Source organism: Ruditapes philippinarum, unplaced genomic scaffold, assembly GCF_026571515.1.
Source record: "Ruditapes philippinarum isolate M1 unplaced genomic scaffold, ASM2657151v2 ctg5758_1_1_1_1, whole genome shotgun sequence".
Classification (NCBI taxonomy): domain Eukaryota; kingdom Metazoa; phylum Mollusca; class Bivalvia; order Venerida; family Veneridae; genus Ruditapes; species Ruditapes philippinarum.
The window spans coordinates 92,474-113,828 of record NW_026855301.1 but is presented as its reverse complement, the minus strand read 5'-3'; the positions used below and the strand labels follow the sequence as shown (position 1 = coordinate 113,828).

General features: G+C 32.7%; 1 protein-coding gene across 1 annotated transcript; it reads right to left on the bottom strand.

Moving 5' to 3' along the window:
- Positions 1–1,561: 1,561 nt before the first annotated feature.
- Positions 1,562–8,353, bottom strand: LOC132742840 (uncharacterized). The gene is made up of 8 exons (XM_060731335.1): positions 7,635–8,353; positions 6,749–7,046; positions 6,101–6,268; positions 5,524–5,697; positions 4,893–5,045; positions 3,784–3,889; positions 2,857–2,978; positions 1,562–2,435 (listed from the first exon to the last, which is right to left on the bottom strand). The coding sequence occupies exons 1-8, from the start codon at positions 8,240–8,242 to the stop codon at positions 2,151–2,153; spliced, it is 1,914 nt and encodes a 637-aa protein (XP_060587318.1). The 5' UTR covers positions 8,243–8,353; the 3' UTR covers positions 1,562–2,150.
- Positions 8,354–21,355: the final 13,002 nt, after the last annotated feature.

The following is a 21,355-nucleotide window of genomic DNA, read 5'->3' as shown; positions in this document are numbered from 1 at the left end:
ATAATTAAAGTACTCATTTACAGAAGAATGATGAAGAAGAGGATTTCATTAAAATTTTGTATTCCCTTTAATACATATCTGTGTTTATGGACACCAAACATTGACAATTAATCTATACTATTTTTGTTTAATGAAATGTTTCTGGTGATAGAGATGGACATGTCCCACACTACAAAACACTTCAAAATTAATAAATTATTTAAAAAAAAAAAAAGCAGAGATAGATTTATACTTTTTCAATGAAATTGAGACTGACAAGTCGAATAATGTGTGAACATAATAAATTTCTATAATAAATACTTTTTTGAGAAATCACCATGTTAGCCAAGACCCAAAGTATGAAAGAAACAGAGCAGCTGCAATCATCTGGTACACACATATTTTTTTTTTAATTTACACTATTAATAGTTTGAGAACGGTGACCCCAATTTTGTTTGGTTAAAGTGTGTCTGTTTTCATATTCTAACGACATGCCAAGTATAAAGCAATTCTATTGAACAGTTTTAATTTTGCCTATATGTCTATATCAAAACTCCCGAAAACGTCCTTAATATATATGTGTCAACATGATTATTTTACAAAAAATCGACACCCTGTACAAGATGGCGAACGGAATGGTAGACTGCTAAATGCCGTTACAACCGCATCTGCCGTAAAATTAAACCATCGAGAATTACTTCCCTTGTAATGTGTTCTTAAACAGTATTATACTTAATGTACGATCTCACTGACAACTGTTTATACTCTATTTTGTTTTACTTATTCCAAAACGCTCACAATGTCCAAATGACAAATGTTTTTGTTTTGTTGCTGTTGTTGTTGCTGTTTTTTTTTAAATGTTTTTGTTGTTGTTATGGGGTTTTTTCTTTCTTTTTTTTTAAATTCTGGTTTTAATACAATTTGTTGGAAAATTTGCATGAATAAAAAAAGAATTAAGCAGCGCGCCTCCAGATTCAGGCAAATTTCCATGAAATTTTTAAAAAAATTGTATTAAGATTTAAAAGTTAAATGCTGAGAAAAGAACAAAAATACTTTACACTTTGAAAACGATACTTAAAATCCACGTAAATTACAAAAAAAAGTCAAAAAATGCAGACAGCAGTCCTTAATGCGTTAGTCACGCTTTAGAAATATGATGGTAAATACTGCAAAATCATTCATTAATCGCATATAACACGTAAATTATTACTTGAATCTTGAATAATATTTTTTTATTTAGTAAATTTTTCAAGTTTACTTTTCTTAAAATTTTTTGACTTGTCTTTGGACGTGCAGCTTTAATGTGGATGTTTAACGATACAAAAAATGAATTAAAGCTCTAATCGACTTTTCCCTTTTAGTACTCTATAACCTACATAACATAATACTTACAACATAAAAACATCGACAACAGAAAAAGTTCAGTATTTCAGGAAATTCTGATTTTCTGGAGTTTTTGTGATTCTGATAATCAAAGTGTGTATAGACTGATATAACTAGTATATGTATGCAAGTCCAAACCAAACACTGTTATATTACTTTACACATAAGTTCACAAAATAACATAACAACTTATCAGATCCTTTGAAAATGGTGTTTTTTATTTTCCTTTTTTGATCTATTAAAGTAATTATCACAGATTTCATAGGACATTTCAGGACTAAAAGTTTGTTTTGCAAATGATTTAACCTTGATCCGAACAAAGAACGAACGATAAAGGTTATATCTCGCAAATTAATTAATTAATTTAAAACTAGAAGACAATATGTTTGACTTCCAACAATGGTTGATCTTGTGTGCGAAATCGAAAACTCACTTCAAGATTCAACAGATGGAGTATTTAGATTAGTAATATTCGCTGAAAAACATGGTGACCTTTGTATAAGTACAACCTCTGCAAAGCGGCCCTTTGTTAAGAAGTAAACTCCTTTTAGCAGAAAACATTTCTTTCCAAAATAAGTCATCACAATAAATCTAACTCTAGAGCAACGAGTCGTAGAAACAACTTGCATATTTGTCTACAAAAAAATGTTGCTCTTCAGAAGTTGTACTTTATTCAGAAATTTTAAAACTTTCATCTAGAGTTAGTTTATTTTTTATGTTTTGCCTGGTGAAAATTAAAATCATATACAAATGTAATTATAGTTTTTGACGAGATATTCATAGTCTTATTAGTAAACGCTATCGAAAGAGTCGTTGGATTCAAAAGTATTTGAAAATTTCGCGAGTGCCAGCATCGACGTCACGTATGTGTATGGTTCCGAACTCCAGAACGGCCAATAATCTGGGTAGTTGTTGTAACCATGGAAATCTATCGGACTTTTACGACCAAACCATTTTTTCTTCAATAAATCTTGGTACTCTTCTTCAGAAACCACGCCTTCAAATACAAGCCTGGTGTGGCGATAATCGTGACTTGATTCATTAAGAGCGTTCATTGGGTAAGAAGGGTACGTCTGAAATATAGGAATTAAACTGTAGGTCATACACACTTACTGTCCCCTTTTAGGTCAAATTACATTAGCAAGCATAGCTATGGGAAACAACTCTAAGAATATTGTTCTTATTGCTTTACCACAGTTATCCTTTTTTATTAACTATTTTTCGATCGGCATAATTTATGATAAATCCCACATTCCTATTACTTGAGACTTACAACAATTTTTAATGAGGACGACTAAGGGGGAATAAACAGACAGTTCATAACTTGCAATTACATTTTTATTCTCCCTCGACGAACTTTCAAATCATTTACTTTGACCAATGGGCACGTTCTTCATTAATATTACAATTGAGAGGGTTTTACAACTGAAATATTATTCAGAAAATAAGAAAGGAAAACAAAATGAAAAGTGTAAATGAGTTGTCACGACGTACCGTTTCTCCTTTCACAGACCCCGAAAAGAAAGCATTCCACGGTTGATACCTCAATCCGAACATATTATTCTGAAGGAACATAGCTGACTTAGATACAACGTCTTTTACACTCTGTGGGGTACCTAGAACATACATATCATGGTAAAAGACTTTTGAACCTCCGACATGGAGTCTAATGGTTATTTGATTAAAGCATAATGAATAATATGGGATTAGCTGTCGGTTACTTGCAAAGAAAATGGTAAATAATTGTTTGCTATCCAGGAAAAACGGTCATGTTGATCGATAGAAGGGATATGACCAAATATTGTTAAAGCAGCATGTCTCCGGATTCGTGGTAATTTGTTTCATGAAAATTTTGAAAATGTTTTTAAAAAGTAAAAAACAATATATTGTGAAATGAAAAAAGAAGTCATTTTACACATTGCAAACGGCACCTAAAGTCCACGTAAATTACAAGTAAGAGGTCAAAATACGCCAAAATAGCCCTTACTGCAAACTCAGTACTCGGATAAAACGCGCAATTATTACTTAAAATTTCATTCTTTTTTATTTCTTAAAATCGTGTTACATTTTTCTCAATTTTGATTTTCTTGAATATTTTGCCTCATGTGAAGGCACACAGCTTTAAAAACCAGCCTTTAAAAAAACTACACAAAAAAGCAACAACAAACAGAAAATCAAAGCGCCACAGTTTTTTTGCAAGGTAAAAAACTAAAAAGATAACCAATGCATTCACAGAGGGCACATATTAGCCATCGAGCTAAGTGAATAAGTGCATATGATTTAAAGGATTGTGGCGAAAGAGTTAGAAGCAAAACATTCTACTTTGCAGTAGGCCTTATAATTGATTTTAGGGCAATAACTTCATATGTACTGTTTAAATTCTCGGTACAGAATACTTTCTTATACTGTTTTTCAACCAACCTTTCTCCCAGTACAACTTTCTTGAAACTTCATCAAATGTCGTCCACGTGCTAAGTAGAGCGTTCATGGCCATTCCTGTCGTAAAAAGACGATCTTGTCCTCGTACCTTTAAACATTAATACATTCTTATATTGCAGAGTCACTTCCATATAAAGAATCATATAATAAAAACTATTTGTCACAAATGGAAATGCATTCTGCACGCTTTGTTAAGGTAATAGATACCAATTTTAAATGCATTGTTGAAGCATAATGCAAGGTTCGAGTTCAAATGCGCAGGAATATAATCACGAATTTCCATTCTGATATGTTAATAAAAAAGAGAGATTTCTAAAAATATGTTGAACTACATTGAGCGCAGAAGTATTTTTCCTGACGTCATTAGGTTTATTGACGTCGTATATGACACCATATGACGTTAAATGATTTCCAGTTGACGTTGTTTGTTCATCATAGCAATACTGGCGCTCGCTCACTTAATTACTATAACTCTCGAAGAGTAACGAAAAATGCCTCGATCTTAGGCAAAGAGTGTACAATTTTAAGTTTTCTTACAATTAAATTAGACAAAAATCAAATATCAGAGGGTAAATTTCCGAGAATACAATGTCCTAGTGTACTGCTGACTTTGTGATCAAAGTGATTATATTATCAACATATAAAAATTTGAGCTTCTAACATCACATAGTCTAGTCAAGCTGCATGGATGTTCAGGCCAGCTCGCCATTTATATACCGGTGACAAATGCTCAACACATTTGGGCACATCAGGCTCAAAACTACTAAATAATTTCATGGCAGTTTACAACCACACAGTTTTATCAATATTTTGATATTATACATTTTTTTAGCTTTTTAATTTATTTTTCATTATTTTTAATACTTTTGATATTTTTTTGATAAACTATAACAAACGTAGGTGCGAAAAGTTCAGAATAAAACAGAAAGAGAAAAATGACGTTAGATTTTCTATGTAACGGTCGTTATTTACATTTGAATTTCAACGTTACGTTATGTGACTTTCATCATCAGTGATTATAATTCTGCCAAGGGAAGTAATCACTAAGAGGTTAGCAGTTTATTAAAAATAAATGGAAAACAAAAACTTACTATGGTGTTGTTTTTTAAATCTAAATCTCCATCGCCAACAAAATCGTCAAAATACATACTGCCGTCACTGTCAGTTTTTGATTGGTTGAGAACCGCTGACGTCATATGCACGTGCAATGATACATCCAGTTTTTCTTTAACTTGTTTCAGAATCTAATTAAAATAAAATTTGCAAAAGAAAGGTTAAAACTAAAGAAAATTTTACAATTAGTTAACAACTATAATCTGTAGATATTTTCAATAGAAAAAGTCACAGTTTTAATGATTTTTTAAAGTGTTTCACAACTGCAGAGATTTTTTTAAAACAACAACAACTTATAACTATTAAGAAATTCCACAAAATACGTCACAGCTATAAAGAAATTTAAAAAAATAAGCTATTGCTTGAGATGTTAACTAAATAGGTCACATCTATAGAGATATAAACAAAAAGTATAGGCCACAGCTATACAGAATTCTAACACAATAGGTCACAGTTTTAGAGAATTTTTAAAAAAAAATGCCATATCTTTAAATAAATTCTAAACAAAATATTGATAACATTTGTAGTGAATTTTAACACAATCAGTCAAACCAACAAAAATTTAACAAAATAGTCACCGCCAGGGAGAAGTTAAAAATAGATACTTACTGGATGTGGTAATGGGCCCTGGTTCTCTTTTCTCCTAATCTCGCCGAATGTCCGAGCCACAAACCAGTAGAACTCTATAGCGGAGGGATAATACAGAAGTGCCAGATCATGTCGGGAGCTGAAGTTTGTCTCTATCATAAATGCAATCAAATTTGATGTGTTGACGTAAATTTGCTGAAATTTAAGAACCAATAAATATATATAAGACCTATTATCAGCTAAATCATGCAAAAGTAAGAACATGTGCATGTTAGAATAATAAAGTCAATCCGTGTCTTTCTCCATAAGTTCTAGAAAGAAGAGGTTCGAGCATGGTTCAAGTATGCTCTTTAAGGTTTCAACACTTCAATGGTAAAATAAATACTTTTTCTAACTTAACTGAATTGTCCCGTATTGGTGACATAATATGTTTTTATTATATTTTTTTCTGCAAGGCGTTATTATTTCTTTAATCAAACGTGCCTTTGGTAAAGATTGGCATAGGTGTTTAATCTTTAGCTGGACAACACAATTTTGAAGAATAATTAGTCACTGCATGCTTACAAATTGGCTTCAAATATAAATTAATCGTTCAAACCTGTATTTCTGGATCATCTAGGATCTTGGCATCAACAACACCATTCAAGATGGAGGTGGTAGTCCCAAACACGCCATTGGCCGCCACAGTTACATCAATATTATTTGCATTTAAAGGCATTTTAACACCACGTTCTCCCCAGGTTTTCAATTCGTCGGAATCCTGAATCTGTAAAACAACTTATATAGTTTTATTATTATTATTATTATTATTATTATTATTATTATTATTATTATTATTATTATTATTATCATCATCATCATTATTATTATAATTGTTATCATCATCATTATTATTATTATATTTATTATTATGATGATCATCATCATTATTAACATCATCATCATCATTATCATCATCATCATCATTATTAACATCATCATCATCATCATTATTAACATCATCATCATCATTATCATCATCATCATCATCATTATTAACATCAACATCATCATCATCATCATTATTATTATATAGTCTGAATTTTAGCGGTCACATATGCAAGAAGTAAATCATTGTGAAACATGTTGATTTTCCACGGCATAAACACGTTGTACTTTTTGAACTGAAGAAAGGGGGGGGGGGAATGGACGTGAATACATATTAACACTTGACATGAAACAACGAAGAGAAACATAGCTATCATACCCAAGTAGGGACTAGAGCAATATCTTCCCCATTATTTTTTGCATTTTCAAGGAAAAATCTCAAGTAGAAATACGTCCGTCCATCTATAGAATTAATCGCTTTGTTGGATGACATCGGTCTATAAGCGTATTTCTTCAGTGCGTCGAAAACGGAAGAGACGTTGGTATTTTGAGATTGCCATTGCGCATGCGAAGCGGGAAAATGATCTTTCATTTCCGCTAGTAAGGCGCCGAGACCTAAGTTGACAAAGGTGTCGTCGAAATCAGGAGGAATCATAAATGCTTGAAGATAACCTGATCTGAAAAAAGAACAATATATCATGTACAGAAACTAGTTATCTAGCTTCTGAAATCAAATCCTTTAATATTCATTTCTTTTTTTTCTTTTGTTTGTTTGTTTTGTGTGTGTGTGTGTGTGTGTGTGTGTGCGTGCGTGCGTGCGTGCGTGCGTGTGTGTGTGTGTTTGGTTTTACAGCGCAAAAACACAATTTATGTCATATAGCGCCGAAATAGGGAAGATGAATTTGTCTAACCTTGGGTGTTACAAACTCAAAGCAACACCATTAGCCAAAACCACCTCACCTGCTGGAGCTAAGAGATGCATAGACTTCAGTAATTTTAACTCACTTAGTCGCCTCAGAGACAAACGGTGTATGCAATTCTGATGCCCATACGCTTAATGACAACCCCTCAATCACAAGCGGGGATGGGTTTTATAAATAATGCATATATTTTGAGATAGAATGGCCCCTTAATTATACAATTTTTCTTTTTTACTGTTCGTTTGTAAGTTTGGTAAAATTTGTCTTTACTTAATTAAAAAATTATTTACGGTTTCTGCAATGAAATTGGTTATTCATGACAAATAATAGAATGAATATACTCACTCGCTTTTTAGTAAACGTTCCATAATCTCAGCAATGTCTTTTAGTCCAACTTTGTCTAGTATTTCTTCCAGTGTTGTGGCATTAAAAGAGGCCGCCAGATCAAAGAAATGATGTAAATTTAGCGGGTAACTGGACCAAGCTTTGAATGTTGCGTTGTATTTTTGCGGCCAAAATGTCATCAGGGAATTTGAATAATTAACATTTTTATTGTGATATTCTTCAATCGATAATATGGCTGCTGTAATCATCTCTTCGGAAGGCTTCGGACCGTTTCCGTATCTGAACGTCTCCAGCAAACATGACGTAATCCATGCTGTCGCAAACATGTTATCGTCATATATGCTGAACGCTTCCCGGAACAAAAATAGCTCCTCGTGCCCGTGAAAATAGAATCTGACGTCACTTTCCCACATTCCTCGATGTTTTTGCCAGAACATTGGCGGGATATATGGCGTGTCTTGCTTCACTTGTAACGATTCTACCCTCCGAAATAACGATTCAACCGTTGATTTGATATCAGAAACGCCGTCAGAATTATAGTCGGCGTTTACGGCAATTAATCCAATATATGATAACGTTACGAACGTAACGAAAAACGTAACGTTCATATTTCAAATGACCGTACGTGGGTACTGAGTATTGTAAACTGGCCAGAAGACGGGTGTGAAGAGTTTAAATAACTCAAGCTGGTCGAATTAGAGGACGGTATCTGGTGATTCTCTTGACAACGCTAGAACGTTATCGCCGTCTCTAGTGATCATCAGTACTACATGTATTCTATGGTGGATAAGTTACGCCATCTAACCTAAACTTTTACTTATTGAAATCATATTTACTTTGGGCCCGTTCTAGTTCACGCACGTATTGAAGAGACTTTTACGCTGCGAAATATACATACTTAAACGTAATATTTTTTAAACCTAATAATATTGGTAAAACATTATTTAACGTTATATTTTTAAACATAACATAATTTAACGACATACTTTTTAACCTTTAGGTATTGACATTTTTGCCAACTCCTTACCATATCAGTCCGTACTGTAGTGTAACATCTCAACAAAAATATTAATGTTTACGTAAACTTGTATTCATGTACTGAATACGACAGTAATGTACTTCATAATTAAACAAATGTATGACAATTTTAATACAAATTCTGAATGTGCAATCACCAACACAGTGATCTCCCCTTACACGATTAGCTCTGTGCTATAATTAAAACAGCCGAGGCGTAACTGGTGCACGGTGTTTGTTGATAGTGTGGTATTCAGGTGAATACTAATATTACGTGACACGGGTAACCTGTTCGTGGCAACCCAGTATTTCTTTTCTTGAAAATGTAACAAGCGTCCAAAAATAGCCAGACCGAAGTGAAAATACTGCCGTTGAAGCCAGAAATGTATTTTCGAGGTGTCGATGATAAATTTACAACGTCTCTTTTATTATTTTCTTTATTCGTATCGAACCTTATCCAGAATTTAGAAATTAAACTATCATTAACAAGTACATGTGTTACTTTTTTCTAATGACAGAACAGATATAAATGCGGTAAGTGCATAGATAAAACTGCATATTTGACACTAAACAAGATTCACTACGACTAATTATTGTAAATTCGCATTGGATAGGTGGACTTTGTTTGATTTTAAATTAAATTTACTTAGTGTCATTAAAAAATGTTTCTTCGATGCACCTATTGTATTGATAACTTTTTTTTCAACATTGAGGAAATAATTATTATTACAAATGAAAGTAAAAAGGCTTATGCTACAGATACAAATACCTACATATTTATGAAAATTATACAATAGAATTTGTTAAATCATTTTTCGCTTAAAAATATGATATAGTAACATTTTAAAATGGGTAATACGGTGTGGGTTCTTAGCTTATTGCTCAAGAAAACCACGACACCCCTGTCGGAAATATATAATATTTACATTACTAGTCTGACACGTTTGATATCAAAAGTAATTGTGTAAAAACAACACTGCACCTCCACCCTGCTGTAACCGAATTGATTTAACCAGTATAGAGGCAAGCCAGGATGATCAGTCTGATATACTGTTGGCTGACAAACCTTTTTTTTTAATTTAAATTATCTTGATAATGAGACAGTTCCAAAGATGGAACATTGAAAAGTTCAATTCACAACTGAGGATTACGCTTGTAAATCTGCACTGTTTTAGAAGTTTAAGCACTGCCGATGTAACGCTGTAAATTGACCTCCCCTCCATATATAAAATAGTGACCCCTTCTGTAAAATACTGACATATAGTAAATAAACAAACCTTTTTTTTACAAATGTGCAAATATAGTTGTAAGTCAAGTAACGAAAGAATAAACATTTATAAAACTCGTAAGACATGATTCAATATTGTTAAAAAAAAACAGGAAATGAATACATTCTATCTAAAATGATTTGGGAATAAACTCATAATGATAATACACTCAAAAGCAGGTTCGAAGTTGAAAAACTGTTAATATAAGCTTAACGCCATAACCACTGCACTTATTCAGCTTTACATTAACTTTATTTTAATAAAATACAGCTCAAATGACGTTGATATTCTACCGCATTTGTTGGCACAGATCACAGCTATCTTTAAAGAACTTGCTTCATTTTGCCAAAAAAAAAAGAAGCTTAAAGATATTTTCCATTGACAAAATTGCCTATGGTAGTTTTCAAAACTAAGAAGAATCGCACACTTTTTATTGATGTTGACATTTAGATTTGTTTGCTTCCTCCCTCATAAGTGGACATATAAGCATCATATGTGTACCATGTGTGCAGTGTAATGTAAGCATTGTTGATCTTGTCTCATTAAAAAAAAATGCAATTGACAGTACAATATTTCATTTTCTGGACTATAAAAAAGCACTTTCGGCATGGGAAAGGATGTTTAATGTCTGCCTGGAAGTGATGTCAAAAATTCGTTATATTTTATGATCAATAAGATACTCATATATCATGTATATACCCCCCCCCCCAAAAAAAAAAAAAAAAAAAAAATTAGGCGAAGTGATGATTTTGACAGCTTGATAGCTTTATTACCTTTGAGCATAAAATTGTAAGTCAAAATTAAGAACAAACAAGGGTTGCAGTCGTATGACATATCCATAGCCGTTAAAATCATTTGTAGAAAATTCTATTTATCTTTATGTATAGATCAAATCCATTTATAGTCTCCTTCAGACTGAGGCTAGGCTTCGGTTAAAGTAGCTATCTTCGAGAGTTTCCGTCCAATTGAAGTGGACAGATTTGGTCAAATTGTTGCACGGACGTACGGACACACACGGACAAGTGACATTACCATATTTCTCATCTGAGGATAATTATATTGACAGTGTATCTTGAAAGTGTCCAGTAAGGGCTTTTATAATTAAAGTTGGCGGTGGTGTCATAACTGGACTCTTTCAAAGATACACTGTCAATATAATTATCCTCAGATGAGAAATATGTTATGCCACTTGTCCCCGTGTGAACGTACGTCCGTGCAACACTTTGGTGTAACGTTGTAAACAGACACCCATAATGGGTGTCAGTTTACAACGTTACACCGACTGCTAAAGTTGAATTCATTTTAAATTGCAGCTTCTCTATTACAAGTAGGTTAGTGGAGTAAACAAAGTCAGTCATGGCAAAAACTGTCATCAGGTATGCATTTAATGCATATAAAACGTTTTTTACACGTTCAGAATTTTTTTTTGCAGGAATATAATAGTTCTATTATATATATATGATGTAAAGTAGAAAACAACTAAAATTCTGAACAGATCATACTAGACATTGTATTTAAGCTTTTTTTAAAAATTCGTAGGGAACTTTATAGGTCGAAAACTGATTTCCGCTTGGTTTATGTTACTACAGTTGTAAATATATAAATTTACGCGACCTTGTGAAAATATACAAATCATGTATTATTCATGCAGTGCGAACCTGGAATGGTTTCCTATGGTGGAGTATATAGGACTTAAAAATCCTATCTTAAGGATCAAGCGGGGGCGGGGGGATGGTCAGGAGGAGGAAGTCGTTTCGTTTCCGGACAGTCTACAGGATTTGCAGAATTTATCGCATTTTTAGTATCCTTGATATCAGATTCATCCAAAAGATGTTAGTGGAACGATCTTACAGTATATATCATTGTTTATGAAAAGGTGAATGGATCATTGACGTTGAAAACAACAACTACTTTCTTCAGATGCCAATTCATTTAATTAACAAATCCACACATGGAATAAATAGCATAGCAACCTTATAGAAAATGGCAATTACTGAGTACAAGACATTTTGTTTTCGCTATATCAATAAATAAATCAGTTTTCCCCCACCTCTAAAAACGACCATGTCCATTTATGCTCACTCTTTGGCTTGTTTTGCATTCTTTGTAGTTCAGAATTGACCCATCTGTCCACTTTCTGCACAATTTCTGTATCGTTCTGTACTAGTACGCCCTCTCCTATTGTCGTTAAAGGTTTCGTTATTTCTGAGGGTTCGTATCTATTCACAATCTTTTTAAGCAAGTATTTTCTGCCAGTGATAGCGAACTGCCACGCTTCATCACTGCCGTAATCGTCTGTCATATTTAGATCAGATGCAGCTTTCTTTATTGTTTTATAAATAGGATCGGCCAGAAGATCATTAATATAAAGTATAATTTCGCTGAATCAGATACGCTTTGTCAGTGGTTTAGCCAGACGTGTTTGTGACCGAGGCAAATTATGGGGTATGGGGCATGTTCCCCCGTAATAATTTTTACCTAGCATGTCTTTGATTTGTTTTGGAACACTCTGGAACAAGCTTTTTGCATTATAAATCTTATCATCTGTATACTCGTACCATTTAATAAATTTTACATGTATGTTTTGGAAAACAAATAAAACAATGTTGATTTGAATTTTGTTTTAGAATTAATTTGTTTCTGGTTTGATATACAGCTAGCCAATCGTCTAGGAATGTTGCTAGACGTATATTCTAACGATGTAAATGTGCTGTTACTGTAGCAACAATTTTTATAAAAACCTTTGGACTCACTGTTGGGCCGAAGCAAAGAGCTTGAAATTGATAATCCTGATTTTGGAAAAAACAAAAAACGATTAAAAGGAAGAAATTTGCGATGTCCCTTGTAAATCTTGATGTGAAAATAAGCATCTTTTAAGTCTAATGTCCATACTTGTTCAGATGCCTTTGATTTATCACCGGTCTCATTTCCCCATTTTTCCTTTGATACTAGGAATAAAGTGCTGTAAAACCGGCATGTGCAATGCTTTTGTCTACTTTTTCGATATCTTTCTTTTCCAAATGATTTTCGTTTTCTAAAGCTAGAAGATTTTTTTGAGAAGATGGAACTCGAGTTTCCTTTATTCCATTGAAACATTCTAGCTTGTAGCCGTATTAAATGATTTCTAGCACCCATTTGTCTGTTGTTATATTTTTCCAATCTTGAAAAAAGTGAGACAAACGGCTTCCGACAGGTATTTCTGGAAACTTCGCAATAACACTTACCGTGTCATTTCTAAATTGTATTCTACTTGAACTCACTCTGGGAAAAGTTCCTTAATAGCTATAACTTTGTTTTTCCTATTTTCCAAGTTAGAATTAGTTGCACACTTCTCAGTGGAAAGTTAGAAATAGTGTCTCTATCCCTAAGTTTAAACAAGTAAGTGCCTTCTTTTTATATGGTGAAAAAACATTCTAAACATTTTGTTGATATTGCAAAAATGTCACGTATTTGTGTTGTACATTTTTCTTATCTAAAGATCCTTCTTGAAAAGACATTGCTGAGAATATAATTGCACAGTAAGATATTTGGCTGCTTGGTGACCTTCATTTAACATGTGTCCCACCATTTTATATGACTGATTGAATAAAGAAGTCTTTTTTTTGGTGTGAAAGCGGATTATTCAACAAGGATATCCTCAACCATATAATCAAGAGATGGGACTTGTATTTTTTCAGTTTCTGCATCTACAGAACAAAAACTCTTAATTATCACCAGTCATAAAGGATTGCTTACCACAATTCCTACTACTATTCCCGGACAAAGTTCAAAGTGTCAAAATGAACAAAGGGCAATAACTCCAAAAGTAGGTAAGACAGTGGTACAGTTCTTGTGCACTGCAAACCTACTTAATGAGACTTTTCTACCTACAAAGGTTCATGTTGATACCTCATATAGTTTACAGTTATGTCCTGGACAAAGTTCAAAGTGTAAAAATAAACAAAGGGGAATAATTCAAAAATTAGGCAAGGCAGATTTACGGTTCTTGTGCACTGCACACCTACTCAATGAGATCTATCTACCTACAAAGTTTCCTGTTGATACATCTTATACTTTTAGAGTTATGTCCCGGACAAAGTTCAAAGTGTAAAATAAACAAAGGGGGATAATTCAAAAATTAGGCAAGGCAAAGTTACGGTTCTTGTGTACTTCACACCTACTCAATGAGATCTATCTACCTACAAAGTTTCATGTTGATACCTCTTATACTTTAAGAGTTATGTCCCGGACAAAGTTCAAAGTGTAAAAATAAACAAAGGGGAATAATTCAAAAATTAGGCAAGGCAGATTTACGGTTCTTGTACACTGCACACCTACTCAATGAGATCTATGTACCTACAAAGTTTCATGTTGATACCTCTTGTTGTTTCAAAGTTATGTCCCGGACAAGAAAAGGGGACGGACGGACGAACGGACAAGGCTGCGACTATATGCTCCCCCGAAATTTGTCGGGGAGCATTAAAACGACACATCATACAATTTAAATTGTTTTATTGATAATTTTCAATAATGGTGACACAGGTTCCCGAAGATTTTTAACAAATCACAAAGGCACTATATAATAACAACTCAATGTCATTATAGCGCCAAAATATGGAAACATTGAACAGACACAGTAGTTGACACTGGCATCAACTGAGATACTCCGGAACTCGACAGATGCAGGTTTTTGTTCTAAGCTAATCCTTGCGGCGTACACATGCACATCGGAAAATTTATCAATAAGAAGCATCACGGGTTGACTACCCTTTGAAAACTGTTATGCTCTCTAAAAAGTTAGCAAAAAATGTGTTGGTACACCGGAATAAGATTAGGGAAAGTGCTTGAAAACCCACTTATCTGAGAAATCCTGTCTACGGTCATTTGCATTATACCTCTGCTCATGAATAAACAAAAGTTCCTTACGAAAGCGATGGCAACTATTACTTTATGGTCAACTGCTTAACAGACTGCCCGGAACGATTTTTATGGTTGTCTATGATAAACAAGGTTAACATGGGAGACGACATTCAATGAACGCAACCTCAACAGGACCCATCACGAAGAACCAGTGGCAAGGAGCCCAGGAGGCTTTGAGATTTATAAAAGAATTATAGTAATAGAAACTGCTTTTCAATTTGTCTTTGAAGAGCTTGAAAAGGTCTGTAAACTAAGATATACAAAGAACATGTTCTACGAATTTTGGGAGAAGTGATATACAAGTATATCATAGGTGTGCTTAAACTTATTCATCACAGTAAACCAAAACTCCAACCCAAATGACACAAAGTCCTGGTGGATGGGACAATAATAAGTGTTGACAGTATAGTTCAGAAGCTCCAAGTTCATTCAATGAACTGAACAATGAAAAGTCGATGTTTTATAAACAAAAACAGATCGAAATGTTATCGTGATAATTATATCCAGTATTGCAATAGACATTGTTTTAAGCAAAGACATATTAGTTCGAGCAAAATAAATAATACAAAAAAATACCATAAATACACTTTATTTAGACTAAATGTGGCTGATGGGTTTGTGATAAATTCAAATAATTTACTGACACTAAAGGGTAAGTAAACATGCATGAATTGCATTTCTTTCCGAATCAATGTAGGTGTCTTGTTATCGTTATGTTTGTTGTTTATTTTATAGATCTACTTGTAGATATAATTTCACCAATAAATTGAGAAATGGATTGACTGAAGAGATACAGTTTTCCTGGTATGTCATCTAGTGATTTTGATTATATTGAGATGATAATTCTCTCAACTCATTTTGTGTCCTGTACAAAATTTTAAAAAGGTCAAGTGAGAAGTATTTCATTTCCGGTTTCACATCAATGTTATCAAGCAGTATGCATTTATAGATATACTAGTATTAACAACAAATAATGTCATAAACGGTAAAAGTAACATAGCAACAAAGTAGCCACGTGATCAATTGTGTATAATATTTTAAAGCTGCGTGATCTTAAATCAGCCGAAATGTTTCAAGGAAATCAAACTTGAGCAAAATGTAGATTTAAGAAAATAATAAAGATTCAAAAATTCAAGTTATAATTTGCATGTTTTTTGCGATAAATGACAGACTACAGTATTAGCATTACATTTCTACTTCGATACGGACGCAAAAAAGGTTACATTTGCTCAAAAATTTGCATATATTACACAGATAGTAAATAAATAAACAAATATAAATGAAGAAATAAATGAATGAATGATTGAATGATTGAATGAATGAATGAATCAATTAATCAATGAATTAATGAATGAATGAATGAATGAATAAACGAACGAATTAATAAATAAAACTTTTTATCTCCTCAACAGAGTGGGTTTTTTCTTATTCCTATCGTCGGATTATCGAAATTTTAATAATCGTTTATAATATCAATCATTATTCGATTAATATATAATATCAATTATATATCAGTAATATGAATTATTGATATATTTTTTTTACTTTGAAAACTGTCAATAATGTGTTTTGATAAGTCTGCATACCATGGATCTTTATTGTAATTTAAATCCGTGTACATACTTATACATATTTTATTTTTGCATTGTAAGATAAGAGAATAAGTAAAGAAAAGAATATTTTATTTCAGTCTCATTCACATTATGTATACATTTTACATATCTAATCTACAATTTACATGTAAGTGACCAATCAATTAATGATTTGTAAAAGACTATATATATTTATATTGACATAAAACACATGTACATTGTAACATCTAAAACCTAAAAAAGTCTATGTATTAGTTAACACATGTCTGAAAATATAAAGATCGACTTGATTTTGTTCAATTACCTTATGCATTACAATAAATATTTCACATTTTAAATGTACAAACTCAACATATATCATACATATATGTATATATCCGAAACAAGATTTGTTAAAAGAAAATAAAATTTAAAAAACTGCTGATTTAAAATTAGTAAAACTTCTTAGCGGCTATGACCTAGAATATAAAAATGTTTTCCCATCATTTAACATGTTAAAGCAGGTTTTGGCAGCAACACACATTAATTTTTCATTACTATGAGACAAAATTATTCATTGTCTGACATATTATCATACATGACATCTGATATATAATTTTAAGCTGAGACTAAAACAGTCCCGACTTCATCATATAAAGAGAACATGTTTTTCATCCTCAACACCTTCGCAGTTAAATCAGCATCATCTATCTAAAGGTAAATTTTCATATCTTCCAGTTTCTAATCCAAGAGGAGTTACACCACATCTAAATTTAGTATTTGCAGATCTATATTGAAAGGGAATATTCTTAAATAGGTATTTTTCAGTTTCAAAATCTGACTTAATCTTTAACCACAATTTCCTCGGACTGATCCCTAACTAGCATATATTTTCATTATTCTTTTTCTAACTCAAACAATTTGGACTCAATCAAGGACATTGTAGGCTTTGCATTCCTAATATGTTCATTCATCAAGTATTCACATTCAATATCTTGCACCAATTTCAACATTTTACTGAAACTATTTCTAGCATTAACATTCCTTGACCACATGAAAATGATTTTGTTTTTCCTATTGATTTGCATATTACAAACTCTAAAATACTGTCTAAAGACTGAACCGCAAAGTTAATTATTTAGTTGTTTCCAGCCAATCTCCCAATTAATTGCATATTACAAACTTTAAAATACTGTCTTAAGACTGAACCGCAAAGTTAAACATTTAGTGGTTTCCAGCCCATCTCCCTTGGGAGGGTACCTTCCAACCCCAAAAAATAACGCATGGCTCTATTTTGAACAGCATTTATACATGAAAAGTTCCTATCTCCCAAAATAGGTGCATTGTAGTTAATAATGGGCCACACCCATGAATGATACAATTTTGTAAATGTTGAGTACTGGAAACCACCAAAAGGTTTACTCTTTGAGATGATCAAACCAAGTGTCATTGAGGCTGACAAAGCAACATTCTTTGTACTTTCTTGGAAATCTAAAAGTTCATTCAAAACAACACTAAGATATTAAGTGACATTGTGGACATATTCTAATACATTTGAGTTTATTCTAAATACATGATCAGATCGTTGCATACTGTTTATACGAAACAATACAATTTCAGACCGTTAGGTCGCTGGGCCGCCAGACCGCCACTTTCACAAAAATGATCAAATAAAAAAGATTTCTCAAATTGATTTTTATTCTTTTTATACACCCTTTTAATAACAGGAATTGTCTTAAGAACTTCATTAAACGCTGTTTTATTGTTAAAATAACATTTCTACAGCATTAAGAATTTTTGGCTGTCAGGCCGCTGGGTCGCCAGGCCGCCGACGTCATAAAAAAATGAAAGAATAAAAAAATCTCTCAAAGTGATTTTTTCTTTTTATATACCTTTAAATGTCAAGAATAGTCTTAAGAACTTCATAATGTCTCGTTTTCGTCATATTTATAACATTTCTACAATTGTAATATTTCCGGCTTTTTTAATAAAATAAAACATCTCAAAGTGATTTTTTTCTTTTTATATATCCTTTACATAACTTAAAATAACAAGGATTGTCCTAAAAACATCATTTATTGCCGTTTTTATTATTTTCATAAAATTACAACAGCAAATTTCACGCCACCAGGCCGCCAACTTCACGCCGCTGGGCCGCTAGGCCGCCAACTTCACGCCGCTTTACAAAAGAAAAAAACTTAAACTCCATCACCCAATATTTACAAATATCTTCAAAACAAAGCATCAACTAATATAAACTTGACAAGACAAAATCATTCCAAACATTCAACCAAAATCAACCAATTATATCTTTCCAAACAGATATAACTCAAAAACCAAAAAAAACCAATTACAACCAAATAAAACCCTTCTTTTAAAAAAAACCAAAATTAAAACCCCAACCAATTTTAACAAATCAAAAAAAACCCCTTTTTAAAAAACAAAAAATTTCTCTTCTCAAAAAAAAAAACACCCCCAAAGTGTGTTTCTTTTAAAACCTCCCCCAAAAAACTGGGAAATTTGCTATTTAACTTTTTACATAACTGATTTTAAATAACAAAAAATTTATATATACTTTCTTTATAAAAAACATTTACGGCCCGGGCAAGCTTTTTGGGTATATTTTGATTTTTTGAAATTTAAATCGACTTTTAATCTGGGGTATATTTTCCGGATAATTTTATTTATAACACTTTTAATTTCATCTTGCCCCCGGGGCCCCCGAGCCCCCCCACACTGGCGAAATTTTTTTTACAAAACCCATTTATTTTAAAAATACGGAATTTTGTATGACTTGAGTTGCATCAAAAAATCATTTATGTTCATTTTTTGTGATAGCCACACTTAACCCTTGCACATCGCGGCTACTTCTTTTAAAAAAATCAATAAAAATAAGAAAAAATAAATAAAAATAAATAGTTGCCACAACTGGGATTAGAAACCTAGACCTCTCAAACCCTAAACGAGCGCGTCACCCCTGCACAACACACAGGGAACTTATACAAAGAAAGCCTGAAAAAAAATCAAATAGTTTTAAATTTAGAATTTCAATAAAGGGTTTGTAATTGTGTTGTTTAACACTGATGTAAATAAATTAGCGAAAATCTTCTCGCCAAAACAGTACAACATGTAGATACTCCACTACTCGGCAATCAAATTTATTTGTGTAATATGCTCTGAAGTCTTCGGTTATCGACATCGCTAAAATACGTGGATTATATTACCGGGTGTAGAAATTAACTATCGATCGTCGACTGCCCTAAATTAGTCCCTGTCCTAGAGTCAACGTTACATCCTTACTTTTATTTTCAGAAAGTCTAAATACCAAATGTTTTATTCCGATCACAATAATCCGAAGCTTTACGGAAATTAATAGCCATTTAGCAATAGTTAAAATGATATATTTATTCATTGTGCATTTGTTGACAATTCTATAACAGGGCTGGGAATCAAAACTGCGTCGTATCCTACAAAATGTAAACAAACGCCGCCATCTTGGAACGAAAAATGTATGTTTTTGTTTATTACTTTTTTTGTTGGAAATGACTGAAAACCAGATATATGTATTAACACGCTATACTATTTTCCGCTTCGTTCGGTATATGTTGCTTGCACAACTATTTTGTAAAACAAAAGTTATAGCGAACTTGCAACTCGAAGCGGGGCAGAATTTTTATGAAATTGTGTGGATACGACGCAGTTCATATTGCTTTATCTATCGTTTCTCCTTCAAATCAATTATATACTCGTTTTCAGAGTTCACCATGAACTTCAAAACATAATTTTGCATCATTTACTAAATTTTCATTAAAAAGAGATCTTTATTTTCCAAGAAAATAATGGTTTTTACGAAATGATACGACGCAGTTGAAAATAAAATATGATACGACGCAGTTGTATTTTCATTGAAGGCTGCATATTGGTTTTAAACTATTTAAATTATGTGCTATGTATGCTAATAACGTCTAACAACATTTCTTGTTTACAACTTAAGTCAAAAGCAGAATTCCATAAAAATGGAAATGTAATACAATTCTATTAAGGCTGCATTTTTCGGTCGCATTTAGATAAATGTTCCTATCATAAGCATCTACAAATTCCGAAAAAATGTATCAAACGCAATACACATTGTGCAATAAACACGTCGTGATCGCAAACACATATGACAACGTGTTCAAGTGTTGCCTTAGCATGCTTCTAAAATTGTTCCCGTGAGTTCGAAATGGGAGTGATTACTATTTTTGATACAAAATTCAATATTCCAGTGTAACCTCTCCTGAACCCTGTACTAGTATTAATCAGGAATGACATTTTTTTAAAAAAAAAAAAAGAGAGAAAGAATTACAGATTTTGAAAAGGTCTCTTGCTATCGGAAGAGAGCTATGCGCAAATTGCATGCCTACCTTTGTTACTTGTAATGAGCAATAATTTCCGTCAATTCCGTTATTACTTATGTCTTTTACGTGCCGATTTTATTGTATTCATTTTCTTGGTAATCGATGAGAACAGATGAGCTTTATTATTTGAATCTGAACATTAAATTTTTAAAATTATATTATAAATGGTTATATAAGCTACAATATATTTTTGTAAGTAGGTTATGCGTTCCGTTTAGTCATTTTATGTTCAGCGCTGCGGAACGTTACCTCTGATTTTGTCGTATTGCATATTTTCACGCCGATGAGGAAAGGTCTACGGAATAATAATATCTGTCGTATTTTTGCGGTTCGGATCGGAATATCCGTCCCGAGGTGACCCGCCCATTGGGCGGTAACGAGGCTTGCCGAGTTACCGCCCATGGGCGGGTCACCTCGGGACGGATATTCCGGTCCGAACCGCAAGCATATGTCAGAGATTTTTTTTACATATTCTACAATATTCGATTATATTTTAAATTCTTTATCTTTATTTTCAAATGAAAATTTATATCATTACAACCGTTAACTACTTTCTTAAAAGAGCGTAT